The following is a 20,747-nucleotide window of genomic DNA, read 5'->3' on the forward strand; positions in this document are numbered from 1 at the left end:
TGTCCTCGAACAGTATTCTATGCTTTCTGTTTTTATTCCTGCACTCTACGACCCAGCAATGGTGTCCCGATGACCGGGGGACTGTTGCCATCGAAGCCTCTGGCTCTAATTAAGTTTGCGAGTTTAAAATAGGAAAGAAAGCGCGAAAGACGTTGGGGCACAGCAGACACCCAACACCGGCGAAGCCTCTCATCCGGGACCTTCACTCTTTCTACACAATCAGAAAGGGGGAAAGCGTCGGTAGCCCTTTCCCCTTTGCTCTCTCGCCCTCTTTCAGTAAAACGGTCTATACACTCCGTGCGGGAACTATAGGGGGCGCTTTTAAAAACGCGCTCAGCGCCGCTAGCGGAGGAGCTGGCGTTCGACTGCGAGGCGCGTTCAGCAGCCTGCGGCGTCTTTTTGCATGCCAAGCTGTGGCGGCGGAAGCGCGCACGGGCGATACTTTTGCTTTTTGAGCCGATGCGTTGAGGGTGACGTTGCATGAGTGCTGGGGCAGAAGGGCATTTAGCTGTTCTCTACTTCTTATATATTGAGTTTGAGTCGTTATTAGGGGTAATTTCTCTAGTTGCGGCCGAAAAAGGAGTTGGAGCAATTTTCCGAAAAACAAGACGGCCGCCACCATAATTGCTCTGAGTGGGAAATTTATTTCGCTCGTCGCTGTAAACCTAGGACTGCTGGAATGATAATATTTGGAGGCGAGTGAGATGTTCACTAAGTTTGTGCACGAAGAGTGCCAAGTTTCTTTAAGAAACAGGTGGGAAATTTATGTTTCTAACGAATAAAGAAATAAAGCTATACGGGATATCCAATATTGGACCCAAAATGTTGTGTTATAGCGGGCTGTGAAAAGTGCAGATTTGGGCATACAGGTGCTTGGACATGACAGTAACATGACACAGCACTTATTATAAAAAAGAAAAAGGTGGCATTGGGAAACCAGGTGAAAATTTGGTTTGGGCGGCGTAGCTCAATGGGAACCGGCTTTGACCATGAAAAAGCTGTCAAGAGAATACCACTGGTCGGGGGAGGTGGAGACTTCAAAGGTAGGAAGGGACTAGTGGACTGTACTTCCAATTGAAACAACTTTATGAATAGTGGTTCCAAAGCCGAGAAAACAAAGTTGTCGGCCAACACATGGTTTGGCCGCCAAGGGCTTTTGCAGTCAGCTGTTGTGTAACAACCTGTTGTGCAAGGTGCTGATTTTCGGCGCAGAGGTACATTGACATGACCGTCACTTGGCACGGCACTTATTATAACAAAAAGAGTCGGCATAGCGAAACCAGGAGGAAATTTGGTTTGGTCGGCGTAACTAAATGGGAACTGGCTTTGACCGTCAAAGGCTGTCAGATAATACCACTCATTGTGGGAGGTGCACACATTACAGGTAGGAAGGGACCAGTTGACAGTACTTCCAGTTCGAACCACTTTGCGATAGGTGGCTCTAAAGCCGAGAAAAAAAAATGTTGTCTACAGAACTCGGTGTGTCAGCGTTTCCACATCGAAAAGGAGGCTGATCCAAAAAGAAAGCGCACCACATAAACTTCCATACACAAACGTCGATTCTCCAGTGATTCCGAGTTTCATTGTTGTTTTCTTTAGATTTATATTTGTCACTTTTTTTACCGTTCGAATCTTTCTTCATGAAGTACAGATTGCGTGCCATATACTTGTCCGGAAATATCATCGACACGTACGATGACGACGAAACTTTTTTGGAGGGCATTCCTCCTGCATACCCGCGAGTGGGGGATGGCATTTCAGTTCGTCCCATCAGCGCTGACACATGTAGGCGTTACTGGTACGAAAACAAACGCAGAGCGCAAAGCGGCAGTGTTGAATATGTCAGCCGTGCCGACACAGTGGCAGACATGATCGGGAGACCAAATTTCTCGCGTCGTACGGCACGGCTCCATCGTTGTCGCTGTCCCACAAAACATCGGCGAGGTGAAAAACTGTGAAACTTTGTCTCCGCGAGATACGACGCATAACTATTGAAGCACTTAATGACGCAGCACAGGCAGCACTTCATGCTGAGAACCCAGCGCAACCGCACCACTCCGACTTCAGTGCGTATCAATGTACGCGGCGTGGTTTCGGTTTCGATTCCTCTGGGGTTCTCACGACCTACCTTCGGTACCGGCCGCGCGGCGGCGCGCCGGTCGCGTCGCACGGAGTGTATAGACCGTTTTATCGTGGGCAGCGCCATTTTGAGAGCGAGAGAGAAAAGGGGAAAGGGCTACCGGCGCTTTCCACATTTCTGATTGTGTAGAAAGGGTGAAAGTCCCGGATGAGAGGCTTGGTCGGTGTTGGGCGTCTGCAGTGCCCCAACTTCGTTCGTGCTTTCTTCTACGTTTCAAACTCCCAAACTTAATTAGAGCCATGGTCTTCGATGGCGACAGTCCCCCGGTCATCGGGACACCATTGCTGGGTGATAGGGTGCACGAATAACGACAGAAAGCGTCGAATACTGTCCGAGGACCTATGCAGCTGGCATGGAATCCGGCAAGGCAAGTACGGCTGGAATGTTTTTAAGCTCAATTGCTTTCCGCAAGACTGGAAATGATGAACCATTTATACATTTTTGCTTGCAATAGGCCTATTTCAACGTAGCCGCTTTTAGTTGTAATCAACAAGCGATACACGAAACGGGAACCTCAATTAACTTTGTAAACGCCCGGAGCTGCTACATATCGTCTTGCTGTGCTGTTTTTATCTTCGTGTCCCTGTTCTTATATCTCCCTGTGAATGAACGACGAAGACGCTCTAGATGTATTTTTATCGAACCGCAGAAAGCCTTGAAGCAGCCACGAATTATTTTATTATTTTGATGCATTATTTTGAGTACTCACCTCCCATTTCTATCGCTGGCACGTTCGCTACCGCTGTTCCCCCGGTCGCCACACTATCGGATGCCATGACTCCAACAAAGAAACGTGCACGCTGGGCTCGAAAACGCAGATCGCAACACACGAGACGTTCCTGCCGCGACTATCAAGCGCCTCAAAGCGCCTTAGTCAACGGAAACAACCCACCAGCGGCACTTCAAGGAGCGCTTTTGCCGGCTCTCTGGTGTCGCGCAGGAGATCGCGATTAAAAAACAAACAAACAAACAATAGAACTACGTCTTCAACAATTTCCAGCCTCACCCGGCAGCGAAAATGAGCCTTCAACTAAGTGTTCTAGATGATAAAATCGAGTCAGTCAGCACTGCAAATTATCACTATTAAGATAAATTCAGTTACGAAATTTTACAAGCTGAAACAGCAGTTATCATGAGAAAATTCGCACGCACATTGCGAGCGTACCCCATGTTCATCGGCGGTACAGAGTTCGGTGCGCGCTCCATTCACGAAATGTTCCGAGCGAACTCGAGAGGATGGCGTTGAGGAAACGCCTTTTCGGTTTACGGACGCAATCCACTGCCGCCGGAGACAGGGGTCATGTGAAAAGCGATGGAGCTCAAAGACATTGCAGCCGCTCTCGCCTTGCCGGGTTCCTCGCAAGCTACATGTGCTCGGACGGTATTCTATGCTTTCTGTTTTTATTCCTGCACCCTATAACCCAGCAATGGTGTCCCGATGACCGGGGGACTGTTGCCATCGAAGCCTCTGGCTATAATTAAGTTTGTGAGTTTAAAACAGGAAAGAAAGCGCGAACGAAGTTCGGGCACAGCAGACACCCAACACCGGCGAAGCCTCTCATCCGGGACTTTCTCTTTCTACGGAATCAGAAAGGAGGAAAGCGCCGGTAGCCCTTTCCCCTTTTCTCTCTCGCCCTCTTTCAGTAAAACGGTCTATAGACCGTTTTATGCTTCCTACCATTCGGCTACAAATGGCCAAGCTGAGCGGATGGTCTACGAACTAAAACAAGGATTGGCAAGGGACAAGAAGGGACTTCTGTCATTAAGAGTGGCGAGACTACTCTACAAGCAACATACAACGGTATCTACTTAAACCGGAAAAACACCTGCCTTCATGATGTTTGGCCGCGAACTGGCTACAAACCTAAGCAGACTGATGCCGCCCCCAGAACGAGAACGACAACCGCAAGAAAAGATGCCTGCATCCAAAGCCTTCAAGGAAGGGGAGCCGGTGGTTGTCGTCAACTTCAGGGGAACTCCCAGGTGGATCTACGGCACACTGGTGAAAAAGAATGGCTGCCGATCTTGGCTAATAGAAACTGCTTGGGGCAGGATCCGGAGGCACCTCAACCACATACGACGACGTTTATCTTCGTCGACGTCGCCGGCTGCGTGGAAAATCGGCGGTTCTGACCGCTCTGATGTCTGTCGACACCCACAAGACGCTCCTCGGCAAGAAGACCCAGCAGCTGGGGATCCCGGATCTGTAGCTGCAGAACCACGCAGGATAAATCCACTAAAGACTAGACGTCCCCCAGACTGGTATGGTGACTACGTCTGAGGTTGGAGGGATGTTATGTATGCCGCAACGGGCGCGGGGTGTGAGCGCGCACGTTCACGAGCAGTATGCTCGAGCGAGGGTTCCTGAAGCCATCGGACAGAAGACCGGCCGTGCTGGACACCGTTACTCAGTATTAAATGATGTACATATCAGTGTTAGAAAAGTAATAATCACGGGCTTGTTGCGTGCATCGTCCCAGCTCGATCCGCGTGTTCTCCAGCCGACCGTTGTTAGTACAAGCTTGGTATGCTGGGCAAGTTGGTAGTGGACATTCATATTAAAAATAGCGCAAAAGAGACGGGACAAAAAGACGAAGAAGCACACAGGACAAACGCTAACTGGCAACTAAACTTTATTGAAAGCTTCCAACTTTGCTATCGCCATGCACGCGCTTAGTCTCGTTCAACGAAAACAGGGCGTACCGCCAAATCCGCACATTCATTTGTGCCACTGAGGTGGTTTACAGGATTCCTTTAACGTGTGGTCGTGTTTACATAGGGCAGACGGGACGTTGCTTAAATGGTCGACTTCGAGAGCATGCGGCTTCTCTTGGCAACAATTACGGTTCCCACTTACCGGGGCATTGTAAAACTTGTGGTTGTTCCCCCACGCTGGACGGTGCGCAGGTGGAGGGACGAAACAAAGGAAGGAGGGAACGAGAGTTGCTGGAGGCAGCAAAAATACATGATTGTGACAAAGACGTTTGCATAAGCGTCGCATCGGTGTATATGCAGCCGAAAGAGTACAGTTTTATTAACAATACCTAACTTGACAATATTAACACGTGGTTTTTCCTATTCTTTTCTCGTTCGCATTGTGCGGCGGGGTGATATAGCTGTTTTGCTGACTTTTTGGAACAGGCGGTGGGCGGTATGAATGTGCGGATTTGGCGGTACGCCCTGTTTTCGTTGAACGAGACTAAGCGCGTGCATGGCGATAGCAAAGTTGGAAGCTTTCAATAAAGTTTAGTTGCCAGTTAGCGTTTGTCCTGTGTGCTTCTTCGTCTTTTTGTCCCGTCTCTTTTGCGCTATTTTTAATATGAACGTTGTTAGTACGTTTTGTTTTGTGTAATGGCCTTTAATCCTTCGCTCTAAGTGAACTATTTTCTGATTGATCCAGGGGTTAGCCTTATTTCCACGTTTTTTTTCTTACTAGGGACAAAATTATCAAAACAATAATATCAAATATTCTTGAACTCATAAAACATGCACGTCAGAGCTATTAAAACTGTCAAGTGCCAATTCAAGATAGTCTAGGTTACATTCATCATTGGCGTTCTACAAATTTTTAATGATTTTAACTTAACTTTTTGGTTCAGATAGTTTTTTTTTTCACCAAAGTGCAACAAACGTAAACGAGCTTATGACCGGAAATCCCCCTTTTGACACTGACTGTATATTCAGATATACATCTACTACCAAACACAATCTGTAGAAAGGAGTGGCTTAAATTTTGCTCCCGTGTGTTTTCGGCCACAACTTACTGAAGATCATAGGCAAACGTAGTGTCGAAAACAAGTTCACTGCGCTGACTTAAATCACCTGACAGACAAGTTAGATATTTATTTATTTTATTTATTTACAATACTGAGAGCCCTTTCGGACTGTTTCAGGAGTGTACATCAATAAAACAACAAAAATAAAGAACCGAACATCAAGAACAATCACCACAATACAATCATTTAAGTACAATTTCGGTTGAACAACACCACCGAAAGTCACCACCACCAAAGAATAATAGTCTGTCTCCGCATACAAATCAAATAATACACTTTCAAACTTATCGGCACTGTCAATCCCAACAAAGAGGTCGCCATCCAAACTATTCCACTCGTCAATTGTTTTTACAAGGAAAGGGTACTTAAAAACATCGAGATTTGGTAAATACGGCTTGACTCCAAACTGGTTATTAACTCTCGGTGACCTTCTACCAGGAAGCTGTATAGAGTCACTGGAACTGATGTTTTAATGCCCATTGTAAAGTTGATAGAAAAATTTTGACCTTCCAATTTTTCTCCGCTGACCCAAGGTTGGCAGCCCCGCTTTTTTTAATAGTTCTGTTACCGATTCGGTGCGGCGATACTCTGAATAAATAAATCTTACTGTACGCCGCTGGATACGATCAAGTTGTTCTATTTGATATTTGACAGATTGATCCCAGATCACGTACGCGTATTGAAGAGATGATCGAACTAGAGTTTATACGCCCATAATTTAACTTCAGGCGTTGTATTTTTGAGTGCCCGTCTTAAAAACCCAAAATTCGCAAAGCCGCACTACAGACATTCTCTATATTTACCTTCCAGTTTAGATCGTTAGAAATTGTGACTCCTAAGTATTTAAAAGTTTCGGATTGTTTCAAAAGTGCACATTATAAGAATACGGAGATATATTAGGCGCCCTCTTTTTTGTGATTGTTACAAAAGTTGTCCCAAGGTAATAAAACCCGAGACTCAGGAACACAAGGGGACGAACAACAAAGCGTCTCAAACACAGCTGAGCGGTGTTTGAGACGTTGTGTTGCGTTCGTCCCCTTTTGTGTTCCTGAGTTTCGGATTTTATTACCATGAATCATCTAGCTCGCTTCTTTTGTTAGTTATGATTACAAAAGTTGTCGTTTCAAAATTTATCTTCATATCCCATTTCTGACACCACTCGTGCATAGTTATTAACGAGTCATTTAAGAACATTTGGTCCTTTGTGAATTGACTTTAATGTACATTAGACAATCGTCTGCAAAAAGGCGGACTTCAACGGATAAATGAATTTTATTTGCAATGTCATTTATATACGGAAGAAACAAAATTGGCCCAAAACCGAGCCCTGAGGCACACCGGAAGTTACTGGCAGTAGCGTGGAAGTTTCCTCCGCGATCTCAACAAATTGAAATCTGTTTGACAAGCAAGATTTGATCCATGAAACAATAGGCGTACTTACCCCTAAATCCAATAATGTTTTTAGCAGCTTTGAGTGCGTGACTCGGTCAAATGCTTTTGACAAATCAATTGACATCACATCTACTTGACCACGCTCATTTAAAAGAGATGCGAAATAATGAGTCGCTTCAAATAACTGGGTGACAGTTGATAACTTCCTTCTAAAACCATGTTGCCTTTCGTAAAACAGGCAATTCTGTTCGATGAACTCTGTGAGATGTTTACAAATAATATGTTCGAGGAGTTTGCAGGCAGTAGAAGTGAGAGATATCGGCCGATAATTTCCAACATCAAGTCGACTCCCGGATTTATGAATAGGGACTACTCGCGGAAGTAACCAGTCCTTAGGTAGCCTCCTCTGGCTCAACGACGCTTGAAAAATAGGTACTAAAAACTCAAGAACTCTTAGACAGTAACGTCTCAACAATTCATTTGGAATGTTATCTGGACCCGGTGCTTTTTTACATTGATAATCAGTAGCATAAACGTAGAAAAATTTTTGAACAGCAGTAGAGGCTTTAATACACGACGTTTCGAGAAAAGACTTCCCATCTTCAAGTGCGCAGAAAATAAAGTTGCAAAGCGCTTTTAGAGAGACCAAAAAAGAGGAGGAACATTGGAAAAAGCGAAAGAAAAAAGTCATATATATAATAGTACAAGTAAAAACACTTGAGCATGAAAAAACTACATTCCAACAAAACACACATAAAAAAGAAAAAAGAGAGAAGTGCTAGTTTTAAGGGTAAAATGGTCGCGGCACTCGTTAGCGAAACCAAGAAAATACATCACAGGCAACGGCCTCCGTCAAGTTAGAGTTAGAGCTCCAGATCCAGAAAAATAACAACATACAGGGGTCAAGTCGAGTGAGCCCAAGCCAGTATAACGCCGAAGCAAACGAAGGTCATAAATAAGCCCGAAGTGTGTGTAAACGGACACCAGAAATGTCACACGTGGGTGACACCGCTCAACAGAATACCGAGAAATACTCCTTAAAACGCCTCCCAACTCGATCTCCCTCCTCCCCGCAAAAAAAAAAAAAAAAATCGGAAAGAGGAGGGAAGTTAGCGGGCGACGTCCCCACATCACAATTTTTCTAGCTCTCCCCTTAAAGAGCTTTAGCTCTCCCCCGCTCTCCTCTGCGATGGGGGAGGTGGTTTGCCTGTAGTATACTAAAAACTAAAGACCTACAACAGCCTACATAAGTTTCCTTTTGAAATGTTCATACCAAGCGGGGTTAGGGTTTTAAATTTAGATATATAAAAGGACTCTTTATTTTGTGCGTAATATCATTTTTGAAACTGCTTTCCACGATGATAATTTTTGGGTGCGTATGAATGTCGTGGTCGTCGGAGTTAAAGTGTTTAGCAACTGGTGTTTGTCCTTTATTTACAATGTCAGACTTATGGCCATAAAATCGCTCTTTCATGGTATTTTTAGTTTCTCCTACGTATCGCTTCTTACACAGCGTGCAGTTAATAATATACATCACGTCAGGGGTTTTGCAGTCGATATGCTGTTTAGTATTTACGTAGAAATCTGATGCGTAGCTCGAAATTTTATCAGCGGTCGAAACGAACGGGCAAAGTTGGCAAGGAGTGTTGAGGCAAGGACCACAACCACCGCATGAATTGGGTTTTTTTTATATACGAGGGACATAACATCCTCCCAAGATTCCGATGCTTACGAAATGTGACAAATGGTGATTCGGGAAATATTTTTTAAGTTTATCGTCGGCATGTAGGATGTTTAAATGGCGTTTCAATATGGAATTCAGGCTTGATAGGTTCGAATAGTAGTTTATAACCAACGGAACCCTTGTTTCGTTGGAGTGAAGCTGTCGTGTGGATTCAAGGAGTGTGCTACGTTCTACAGCGGATGCCTTTCCTGTGGCGTCGTCGAGAATAGATGCAGCATATTTTCTTTTGAATAGTGTATTCTTCAAGGACGTTACGTTTCCTTAAAATTCGATTCTTCAGAACAAATTCTACGCAACCGGAGGAATTGGCTGTAAGGTATATTATTTTTTTGACATTTCGGGTGGTAGCTATCATAGTGTAGAACCTGACGTTTGTCTGTAGGCTTTCTGTACAACTCCGTTATCAAATGGCTTCCCATCTTTTTAACGTTAACGTCGAGAAAGTTCATAGAGTTTGCTGAGTAATTACAGGTAAATTTAGTTGTACGATGGCAACCGTTGAGGTAACTTAGAAAAGAGAGGAGTGCATCTTCAGTGTCATTCTAAATGATAAATATATCGTCAATATACCGAAGATATATGGCGGGAATCTTGGCGTAAGTCCACACAAAGGTCCCCTCAAACTTGCCCATAAAAATATTAGCGTAATTTGGGGACATTCTCGACCCCATGGCCGCGGCTTGAATTTGCAAATAATGATCATCATCAAACATAAAGTTATTGCAGTCTAAAATTAATTCCAGTAATCGCAGAATACAGCTACTGTCTGCGAGAGACGAAGGGTGAAGAAAAAGGAATTCTTCCACGGCTGCCAGTCCCTCATTATGTGGGATGTTAGTGTACAAAGAGCTCACATCGATAGTGACCAGAATGCTCTCCCGTGATATTAAGCCGGATCCGTTCATATGGTCGATATGATTAAGAAAGTGTGTGGTGTCCTTTACGTAGGAAAGAACACCCTCATACGAGACTACAATCTCTGTTTCAGGCAGACCAGTAACATTGGTTATGACACTTTCACGATCATTATCTTCGGTAAAAACAAAATGAAAAAAAAAAACCTTCTTAAATTCAGTCGCCACAATTGCTGGATTGTTGCATACTTTTCCATCTTTTATGATTTTGTTAACTCTATGTTCCTTACATGACAGATACTGCCAGAATCTGCGTGGCGAATCCCTTAAGTAAACGTTCAAGGTAGCCGAAAAGAACTCTGTTCTAGCAGCCTTGACCGTTGATCGTATTTCACGGCTTAGATTAGCAATCTCTAGAGCGTTCTTATTTTTCTGCTTTCTTGTTTGTTTTAGTTTGCGTTTAAGGTGAATTATGTCCCGTGTTATCTATGGATTAGACTTGTTACTTTTTATTGTTCTTTTCGGAACAAATCTTGCAAGACAGTAAGCGACTGCTTTTTGAGAAATAGCCCCACAAATAATCTACGTCATTATTTTTATCTATGCGGTCTAAAGATAGTTCGACATAATCTAATATTGATGTGTCGTCTCCTCGTGTGAAATCATAAACAATTTTAGGGTCCGTTTTCTGAAAGCACAGACTGCCCAACTCTATTGTCAAGATGACCATTTTATGATCTGATATTCCGTGCTTTACACACACTTTGTAGTTCAAAAAGTAATCAGATACCAGGCAGATATCTAATACAGATTGACATGATCCCTGAATTCTGATTGGTTCGTTAACTACTTGTGTCAGTACATATTTAAGCATTATATCAAATAAATATTCTCCATGTTCTCTATCCGCTCTGCCTGGGCTTAGTTCATGCCAATCAATATGTGGCAAGTTAAAGTTGCCCGTTAGGATAATTTTAGTTCTGTTTTTAAATAATCGTCTATTTTCTGGAGGAAATTAATTTCAGTAGCCGGGGCCCTATACACGCCACCAATTAGCAAGATCATCTTGTCAAGGAGTAGTTTACACCATACGCTCTCATGGTCGTTAATACCAGGCAACGCCTCATACGTTAGAGAGTCCTTTATGAGAATGGCAACGCATCCTCCTCTAGTTTCTCTGTTCTTCCGTATCACGCTATAGTCCCTTGGAAAGACCTCGCAGTCGGCAATGTTACTATGTAGCCAAGTCTCGCTTACGACAGTAACATGTGGGTCATGCTGAAGAAATTATGCAATATATGTCTGGAGAGGTTGAAATCACCAATGACTTCAAGCCTATTGTTCCTGCACAAGGATATGTGGTTATATAACTGATTCAGAAAGTCGGGTGGAGAATTGGGTGCTCTATACACTGCGTGCAGAACAATATTGTTGCCCCAGGAATTCAGCTTCATACATAAGCTGTCATGATTCTTGATCTGATCTAAAAGCACAGCATGAATAGTGCTTTTCAATATTACAGCAACCCCTCCACCACGTGATGGACGGTGCCTACGGAATTTCTTGTAGGATGGAGGGGACAACGCTGTCATCGCCAATCTCATCATGCAATCACGTTTCAGTTATTACAGTAATATGAAGGTCATAATTCAATAAAAGAAGTTCCAGTTTGTCAACTTCGTTAACAATGCTTTGTGCGTTTATGTTTAAAATGCAGAGTCGTTCAGATACGGCAGAACATAATTGCGTCATTCACTGGAACTTCGCCGGTACGGGGTTAAGCGAGCCCGGAAATTAGCAACGTCATCCCAGATGTCCCAATCATAATTTATTCGGAGTTGGTCATGCACCAATAACAAAACTTGTTTCCCTTGCTTCTTATCGTCCTTGGTGCTCAGCCAAAGCGACCGACGGTTTGGCAGTGTACTTAGTGTATAGTTGCTGCGAATGAATATCCGTGTATTTTTTAACTTCATGGCATATCGAAGTACTGCTACTTTTTCATTAAAATCTTGAAAGATGACAGGTCTTCTATCACCAGATTTGCCGAGCCTGTGGATCCTTGAAAGAGTGTTGCAGGTTACTTTTAGTATGCCGTCCAGAACCTCTGTAGTCACTTTAGCCTTAAAGGGCCCATGAAACGAATTTTGGAGTGGAATAAATCAATTTATATTGGGATTTTACTAATAGCGCATCGTTCAGTGGGCCAAAAAAACAAAGGTAGGAAGTCAGAAAACCGACTTTTGGTACGAAAATTTTGAAAACACAGCGGACTATTTCGTACCTCCTTCCCTTCGTAAGCTCTCTGCCTTTTCACTGTAATACATCCGCGGACCCCGCAGCGCGTCACCGGGCGCCCGTAGCGCGTCATCAGGCCCAAACGCACGTGACACCGACACCGGACCTCACTTAATCTCTTCACCCCTAAGCTGACATTGTGGTGGAAGCTACGCGCTTGCTGGACCAATTAGCCGCTTTCCTTTCATCACCTGACCTCATTCTCTGCGGGTCGGTATGCGCGAGAGAGCGTGATCACGTGGCAAAAGTGTGACCGGGGCCCAACGAGCACGTAGCTTCCACAGCACTGTCAGCTTTGGAGTGAACAGGGTAAGGAAAGCAACTTGTCTGAATTTTGAGCGACGGGCTAATCTTCCAGGGGGACAATGGCTGTGTCCGGCTACACAAGCGAGATTCCCAGCAAGAGGGGACTCCCCTTTCCGTCTTCTTTAACTGTTTGGTACAATGCGCGATTTATCAGTTGAGGAGGAAAGCTAAACAGGAAAAAGTTGGAAAAGCGTTTCATGACTGCTGAACCTCCCATCTTTCGTCTCAACGATCCCGTTGACCGCCAAGTTTGATCTACGGCTTCGGTCTTCGAGTTCTGTAGGTTTCCCACTTGAAAAATTGACATCCCTCTTGAGATCCGTGATTCTAACTTGAAGTGGCTGAATTCGTTCCGTTTTTTTTGCCTGCGTTCCTAGAGTAGTTTATTAAATTCAACAAGCCTTGCATTCATCTTGCCGATCAAGACTTCAGTAGCAACTTGTCGTGTCGTTAGTTCCATAATTTCTATGTGAATTGCCCCCAAGTCCGTTCATTATTTCTGCAAACATTTCTTCGGCTGTAGGGCCGCGTAGCACCTCCTCTCCCAATCGGTCCGATAGTCACGTGACAACGTGATGTTTGCGCCATCTCTGCTGCCATTGGCTGCGGCCCTCCGACAATCGGACAGCCGTGCGGCAAATATCTGGCGAGGTGGTCGCATGCCGCAGCTGGACGCTCAGGTGAGACGAAAACCCTCGTGTTTGACCGTCGGTCAGACAGTTCGCACGTCGGATTGGGCAGTTTTGACGTGCATGCCTCTCGCGCTTTACTGTTACGTTATGCGCGTTAATCACCCCAGACTAACAATCTTACTGCACTGGCTAAATTACTAATGTACAGTGGCTAACATTGTCGCCATGCACTGGCTGACTAAACTCCCCCTGTCTAAACAACTAAAGGCTTATTTGTTTTGTTGTTATTGTTTTGGGTTGTTGCATTTTGTCTTTGTCGCCATCTCGAGCGGCGCAACTGCCAGTATGGGGAAAACATCATTATGCTCTCTCCATGCCATAACAATTAAGGTGTTGCGCTAAAAGCGAGAATGTCACTCGTTCGTGTTTTACGACGCCTTTATTTTTATTTTACTTTTTCCAGGTTGAAATGCTTCAATAGTTTTTGGCTTCCATACTCAATACCTAAACCACATCGCTTTGGGACAAACGTAAACTACTTAGGCTTAAGTGTAAACACTCCTGGTGGAATCGTTTAGGGCTTTGGCTAGCATCTCCCAGGTTCTTGGAGGGTGTGTATCTCTACATCGCACTTAGGCTTCCTGGGCGGCTTGCACCACTTTGCAACCCTGCCACCTCCACCTGTGTACAGGACCCAGTACGCACACTCTGAAACAAAACAACAGGCTTTACACTTGTCTGCTCTCTTTCGCAATCTTCGAAAGCTTAGGTCTATAACTTAACGTCCATATAAATTTTCACAATACTTCGCCAAAAGGAAAGTTGAAAATTTAAAAAAAATTATGTGGAAAAAGGAAAATGAAGACGATTTTAGACATTTTTTTATAAAAGGGTAATATCCGATCCTGTAGAGCCTAGCAATATGCTCAAGATTTTAAATAAAACTCTTTTGCGTAAAAACAAAATTGACGAAACCAAAACTAACGTTTTGCTTTGTCGTCAAAAAGGGTGACGTCAGTATTTAGCGATCAAGAGCGCGGTTGACGTGGTGAGCTGTAGCGGCACTTTATGAAAGTGGCCCATACATACAGTACCGTTTGAGAACGTTGTGTACCCTAGTTAGATCCTAGTTATCCGTGCACGCCCTTACGGCGGTTAAGCATCACCGCCGTTGCCACATTATATTCTCCGAGAGCTTTTTAAGAATAAGGTAAAAAGCTCGAGGTACACCTAAGCACTTCTTATGAGTTGTGAACGCGAAAGCATGCAAGCCGCTCGTCCGCTTCCTTTTTCGTCTGCTGCGCACCTGTCGTCGCCGGTCTGCGCGCATGCACCCTTGGGCACGTTGACCTTGGACGCTCGGTGTTAACGGCGCGCTGATGGACACGCAGCGCCATGGGGTGAGCGGTCGTGGAAACTGACGAGCGGAGCGGCCAATGGGAGCCTCGTTGGCGCGCGCCAGCCAATGGAACCAAAGACGAAATCCATCAGCTTTACTTCTGTCCTTTGGGATCGGGGAAACTAGGTGCCGTTTTCGCGCTTCATACTGATGACGTCAGCTCGCTCCATGGGACAGTTAATGCTTTCGCATTAATAATGTGTGCACAGCTTTATAGGCGCCCAAGATGCGCAAGCGCATGTTCGACCATAGCTTCGACTGTATAGCCACAGAAAGTTGCCTAGGAGTATAGTGTGCTAACTGTAGTCAAGCTTAATCGCATTTACCCATTATTCTCTTTAACAGCTTTCTGTGGCGTGCCGTCAAAGCCAAAGTTTTTAAATTAACTCAGTTACGGAATCGTTCATATACGCTGCTCCCACAAGCAGTACCCTCCCACCAAGGTCCGCCTGGTCCGCCTCGCGTCATTCTGAGCGTCACTATTTCTTTGGAGAACGTCTCTTATGGTGACTTAGATTAAACAGGCTTTGAAGCACAGCGTGTAAATGCAACACCAAGGAAAGGCTGCAGCGCATGGAGGCGTGACGTCACGAGCGTCAGAAAGCGGAAGCAATTCCGGAAGTTGGGCTTCTCCTTTGGTTTGCTTTGGTCTAGGCCAGTGGTGGCCAGGCTCACCCGAAATAAGAGCCGCCAAATAAAACCTCAAAACTTTCAAGAGCCGCCCGGGGGGGGGGGGGGGGGGGGGGGGAAGGAAGGGGAGGGGGGGTCAAAATTTTTGTTTAGAGCAATGAACGAAACTCGAACTACTTTCAATCTATCCGAGTCAAAAAAAAGCAGTCCAAAGCCTTTAAACTCGTCAAACACAAAGTTGGGGCCGAAGTTGACGAAGCGCACCGATTGGCGTAATACGACGATGACTTAGCGCTTTTTTCGCCAACGTCCAATCGGAGCGCATCGCAAACTTTCGGCTCCAAGTTTGTGTTTGACGAGTTTAGGGCCCTTCTGTACGTAAGGTGGCAGTAGAACAAAACTAACAAACCGCAACCTGTCTTTCGCTTTAAGACGCGTTCCATTTCTCTTTCTGGGGAAGTGCTCGTGTGACCGGAAGGAGGCGGGGGAGGGGGAGGGTTGGGGAGGGGGGCGCGAGCCGCGCTTTAACATGCGAAGAGCCGCATGCGGCCCGCGAAGCGCAGCAGCTTGGCCACACCTGGTCTAGGCTCTTCCTTTTCGCTCTTCATTCTTTCCGGGCACTCGGTTATTCGAAAAATCGTAGTCGCACTACCGTATTCAGACTGTTAGGAAATATAATTTTAAATTCACCTTTATGTATACGTTAGCGGTTTAAAAAGCAAACATGATATATCTTTAGTTTATTTCTTACTCTGTGATTGCAAAGTTTGTATATTAAGTACACCGGCAGAGACAACACCACCGCCTAATGACCCAGAAAACGACTGTCATCGCGTCGCCGCCTTCGGGTCGGAAGGTGGAACCGCATGGGTCTCGACCCCGGATGTTCTATTGTTCCTTTTTGGACGTTTGTGAGATTCGAGTGTCTACAAAGAACGTCTAGACGCTGCATAAGGGGATGCATAAAAGTCACCGGCGAGCCCAAGCACGACGACGTCTTAGGTTACGTAACGCACTGTCAGCTTTCAAATGTGCGTTCCGTTATGCAGCGTTTGTGTCTTGATTCTTCCGTTAATGTCATGTGTGCGTGTTCGTCTGTGATTTTGTTTTTATGCTACGACTTTTAGGTTTTGTTTTGGCTGTGGCTCGAAAGACTTCACGAAGTATCTCGAACGATGGCCAGAAGCATCCATCACTCGACCGTTGACTGAGGGGGTAGTATCAAAATTTTACTTGTAGCGGTGGCTTGACTGCATGAATACCTTGAAGGGGTGAGAACGTTTTATGCCATTTGCGTTTCGCATGAGATGCTACGCGAGCGGAATTGTTCAGTTAGAATAACCCGTCCCTATCCCTGTCTTGATCAGGACCTCCATCTCTCGACGGAGCTAGGTCAAGAAGGCTTAAAAGTAAACATTTGACAGATATCTGTATGGTTGGGAGTAATCAATTATTAATAATTAGGTCAATTAGGGTTTGCTTTTCTCCTGTTGATGTTTGTGTTGCGGTGCAAGTTAGCCATTTGACTTGAAAAATATATTGTTGGGCGATAAGTGATGCAAATCATAAACGTTTATGCGTGCCTGAGTAGCAAAGCTGTGACCAATTTGACTAATTGAATTGACTTTGATTAATTAAGAGAAAATGGATATGAAATATTGAGGTAGGTATCACATCTTTCAAATGGAATGTTTTTCTACTTCATTCGCCTCATTTTGTTCCCTACAATAAAGTATACGTTTAGCTTGTTTTATCTGGAAAGTGAGACAGAATTCCTCAACAATCTTCATCTCTTTTGTAGGCAACACTTTTGCTGAGAGTCTGGTTTCGTATGTATTATATTACTATAAACTGTATTGCTATGTCACATCACTTGATGGCATGCCATTTTGTGCGAATTAATGTTTATGAAAGATCTGTCTTTCCGAGCAATATTTAGACCACTAAAGAAGTTTGCTTAAAAGCAAACCCATCTTTCCCGGCATCGTTGTACACGTATTATTCTGACACTGCGCCTCAATTTTACAATGCCCTAAACATTTGCCCGTGTACACTTTTCTATCTGAATTGTTGTGTGTAACTATTATTCTAGGTAATAAAACATAACTGCGTTAATAAAAACGCGTAGCTACGAATGCGAATCCACTCTCAATGCTTGCGTGTCAGCACTGTTCCGCGGCGCCAAGTGGCTTCCCGTGCAAAAAAATTTGTTTCCTAGCCCTTCTGTTATTCCTAAAATACATTCTAGATAATAAAAGTTGTTGGTATCAATAAAAGCTTGTTCTTAGGGCTTCTTTGCCTTGGGGGCCTTAGGGGCAGCGCTAACCCAGAAACCATTTATGTGTGTGCGCATGCGCTGTTGCGAGCACCTATTTCTTAGGGGGACCCCCGGGCGTAGAAGCACCCTCTTCTAAACCTCCCTATTATATCAGCGTTGTGCTTCTACACGCGGATTATTTCCACGCAGGCCGACGCTTTCAGCGGTCCCACCACGCGTTGTTGGGATGTTTTCGCCGCCAAAATTACCGTTGTTTCGCCGGGAAAAGATCGGCGCCCGCCATCGTGTCCTCACCCCCGTCAGCGTTGCTATGTTTACCGTCACGAGCCGTCTCATCTCCAACAAGCAACGAGCACGAAAGGGTCACAGTCGTCTCCAGGCTTCCTGCTCGCGAGAGTGCGGAACGTTCAAATAAGCCAATCAGGGCCCTGGATTCGCCCCATGGTTTTAAAATGTGCCGGCCGGCCCGTCTCGGCCCCCCCTCCAGTGGTGACGTCACGGAAGGAGCGCTCCGGCCTTGACTCTATAGATGGTGTTGCTAAACTAAATGGCGCTTGACCGTGCCGTTTCAAGGCGGCTCCGTAGGAAACAATTCTGAAATGCAGCCTGTAAATTGCGTTTCAAACGAAGGGTGGCAGTGTAGAGCATAGAGTTATTATAATAAACGCTAGAGGCTCAGCTGGCGCTAGTGTCTACGGGACTTCCGGTTGCGAATTGAAGCAGACAGCATGCAGTCTACTTTTCCAGTCTGCCTGTGTATTCCTATGGGAAAACACGCGTGAATTTTGTCTTGTCGCCGGAAAATAACATGAATAACGTTTGTTATTTCGGTTGTACCGGATATTATGCACCTTTATTACTATTGTGAAAGTGTAATTGCTTTAGTTACAGCATTTTTCTTTTACCACTGAACAATCTTAAACTTCGCTATATTTCAGGCTCAAACCTCTGTTCCATGGCAGGTATGTAGAAACGACCGACGATTAAAAGCAAAATAACGATAGAAAGGAATGTAGAGTGTGTTAAAAGTCCGCCAGCATTCTGTTGGTGCTTATATATTGCTAATATAGATGCCTGTTCTCTCACTATAAGAAAATGACCTCGTCGTGCATCTTTACGAGTTGCTAAAAAAACGTTCGAAACGTAAGGAATAAAGTACGTGGGCTACGAAAGGTGTGTTTTCTTATTATTTCCTATATCGAGCAGTTTTTATCGCGCACCTGTTCTCTGGCTTCCCCCTATTTGCAAAGATTTGGAGCTTGCGGGTGATGATTTGAGCACAGACCAAGCATCTTCGCACATATTCATAAGCAGAAAGAATAAAGCAGTAGTTATTTATTGCAAATCGAACTATATTACGTGACTTTCAATTTATTTTGATCGTCTGCAAGCACAAGGAGTTACTTATCCAGTGTTACTGCGTAGTTCTTGCCGTCTCTTCTGGTTTTCCACATGTCCTTTGATCGTTTGGCACGTATATCCTTCATGTAGGAAAGTGCCGACGCAGTGTTCGCGCTAACAGTGTCCGACAATGCACCTAAGTACATGTACCGAACAGTTTAAGCACCGTTTTTCATGCCACGATTTTAAAATAAAAACGCCGTAACTGACCAATTATTTTATCTGCATGACTGGGAAATGTTCTAATGTGCCTAGTAGGTACGAATTGTTCGTGATATTTGCTCTTATAATCGAGCGCAGAGAGGAAATGCACTCGCTTTTTTCCATAGAAATACATTACCGGAAGTCAATTTCGGACTGCTTGCTGTCTGCTTCAATTTGCAATAGCACACTAGCGCGAGTTGAACCTCTAGCGTACATTATAATAACTCTATGGTACAGAGCCTAGATTGTAGAGGGAGTCCATCTCAAAACATGGGGAGCGTTTGCAATTTAATGTCAGGCGCATCCCGCGGATATTGATCACAAGTCCGCATGCGCTGCGTTGTCGGATAGCGAGGAGGAAAACGAGCAGAAAGGTTGAGACGTTTACCGACGGTTAACTTTTTTGTCTCCTCCTCGCAGTTTGTACTGTCTCAAATAAACCACGTGACCCCGACCGAACAGTTGGAAACTCTCTGTAAAATAGGCTCTCCAGGTGGCGGACTTGAGGAAGAGTACTCGTTCCGCGGGAGTTCCATAACCAAGTTGATCTAATAACTTTGGTCAGAGTGGTCAAACCTAGGCGCGAACTGCGCTTGCGCATCTTGAGCAGCCCGCATCAACGTTAGTAGATTACCTCAGTTGTAGAACTCTCATGGAGGGGCGGTACCCCCCTCAATCCCTTCAGTCCACCTTCCGTCGTTCGAAGCACCGTCTAGATTTTCGATTCAAAACTGTGGGTTCCGTACAGGACGGTAAAACGTGATCTAGGCGTTGCGCTTCGAACAATGGGAGGCCAGAACCTGTGGTGGGGAGCCGTGGGTAGAGAGAGAGAGAGAGAGAGGGGTGGACTGTTTGTGCAAGGAGCGTCTATGGGAAGTTCCGTAAAGGGTTGTGCAAACTGGCGCCGTGGTTTGTGAACGGCTCACCGCTCCGTCAACAAAGCTGAACTTTCACAGTTTTTTTCTGTTTGAACACGACAACGAGCCGTTGCCAGCCGTGGTGAGTCGGAGAAGGGGAAGCGATGTGGCAGGCATTCGAAAAGGTCTGTTGGGACGCTGTCTGCTTTTGTATGCTATCAATGCCCGGCCGATTGAGTCAAGGCAATCCGCTTTTTAAAGACGTTGCCATACCGACAATTATCGCTTTCATTTAGACTTAGGAATGGCCAGAATCGAAAGACTATCTAAATATGGCGGCGAGGTCATTGCTCATGTTTGTGATTTAAGTGAGGTAAGGCAAAGCGAAAACCTCCTGCACCATTCGTTGCTGACTAACGCGCCCGATATTGCAGCTACAACGACCTATTACTTTTAAAGCGAGCGGCGCTCACTCACCGGGGCACTGCCATGTTTCCCCGCATCCCTACCGAGCCACTAACGTGATTTCAAAATCTCTCTCCTAGGTACTGCGGCTAACTTTAGCCGCGGTTACCGCTTGGAGCAATTGGGCTCAGGTCGTTTTCGATGTACCTTCAGAGCGGTTAAAAAGTCGAGCGGACAAAAATCGGCAAAAACACAGCTGCGGTGCTTCGAATCAACAGTATACCCCTTGTGTGCAGGATCAATAGGCCAAAGCCTATTTTTTTTTGTACGCAAAGGGTTTCCTTTTTGCTAGTTTTGTTTGTTTTTCGCTGTCCTAATTGGTCAAACGTAGAGACGCATTCAAGCTCTGTCAAGCGCGCGCGAGGCTAAGG

General features: G+C 45.1%; 1 protein-coding gene across 1 annotated transcript in view; it reads right to left on the reverse strand.

Annotated features, from left to right (window-relative positions):
* Nucleotides 1–13,728: 13,728 nt before the first annotated feature.
* LOC115317881 overlaps nucleotides 13,729–20,747 on the reverse strand; it is a 46,068-nt gene continuing 39,049 nt past the window's right edge. The window contains exon 6 of the mRNA XM_040216118.1: nucleotides 13,729–13,850. Coding sequence (XP_040072052.1) covers nucleotides 13,729–13,850 — 122 coding nt within the window. The remainder of the gene's footprint in view (nucleotides 13,851–20,747) is intronic.

Source organism: Ixodes scapularis, unplaced genomic scaffold, assembly GCF_016920785.2.
Source record: "Ixodes scapularis isolate PalLabHiFi unplaced genomic scaffold, ASM1692078v2 PGA_scaffold6__148_contigs__length_123643588, whole genome shotgun sequence".
NCBI lineage: Eukaryota > Metazoa > Arthropoda > Arachnida > Ixodida > Ixodidae > Ixodes > Ixodes scapularis.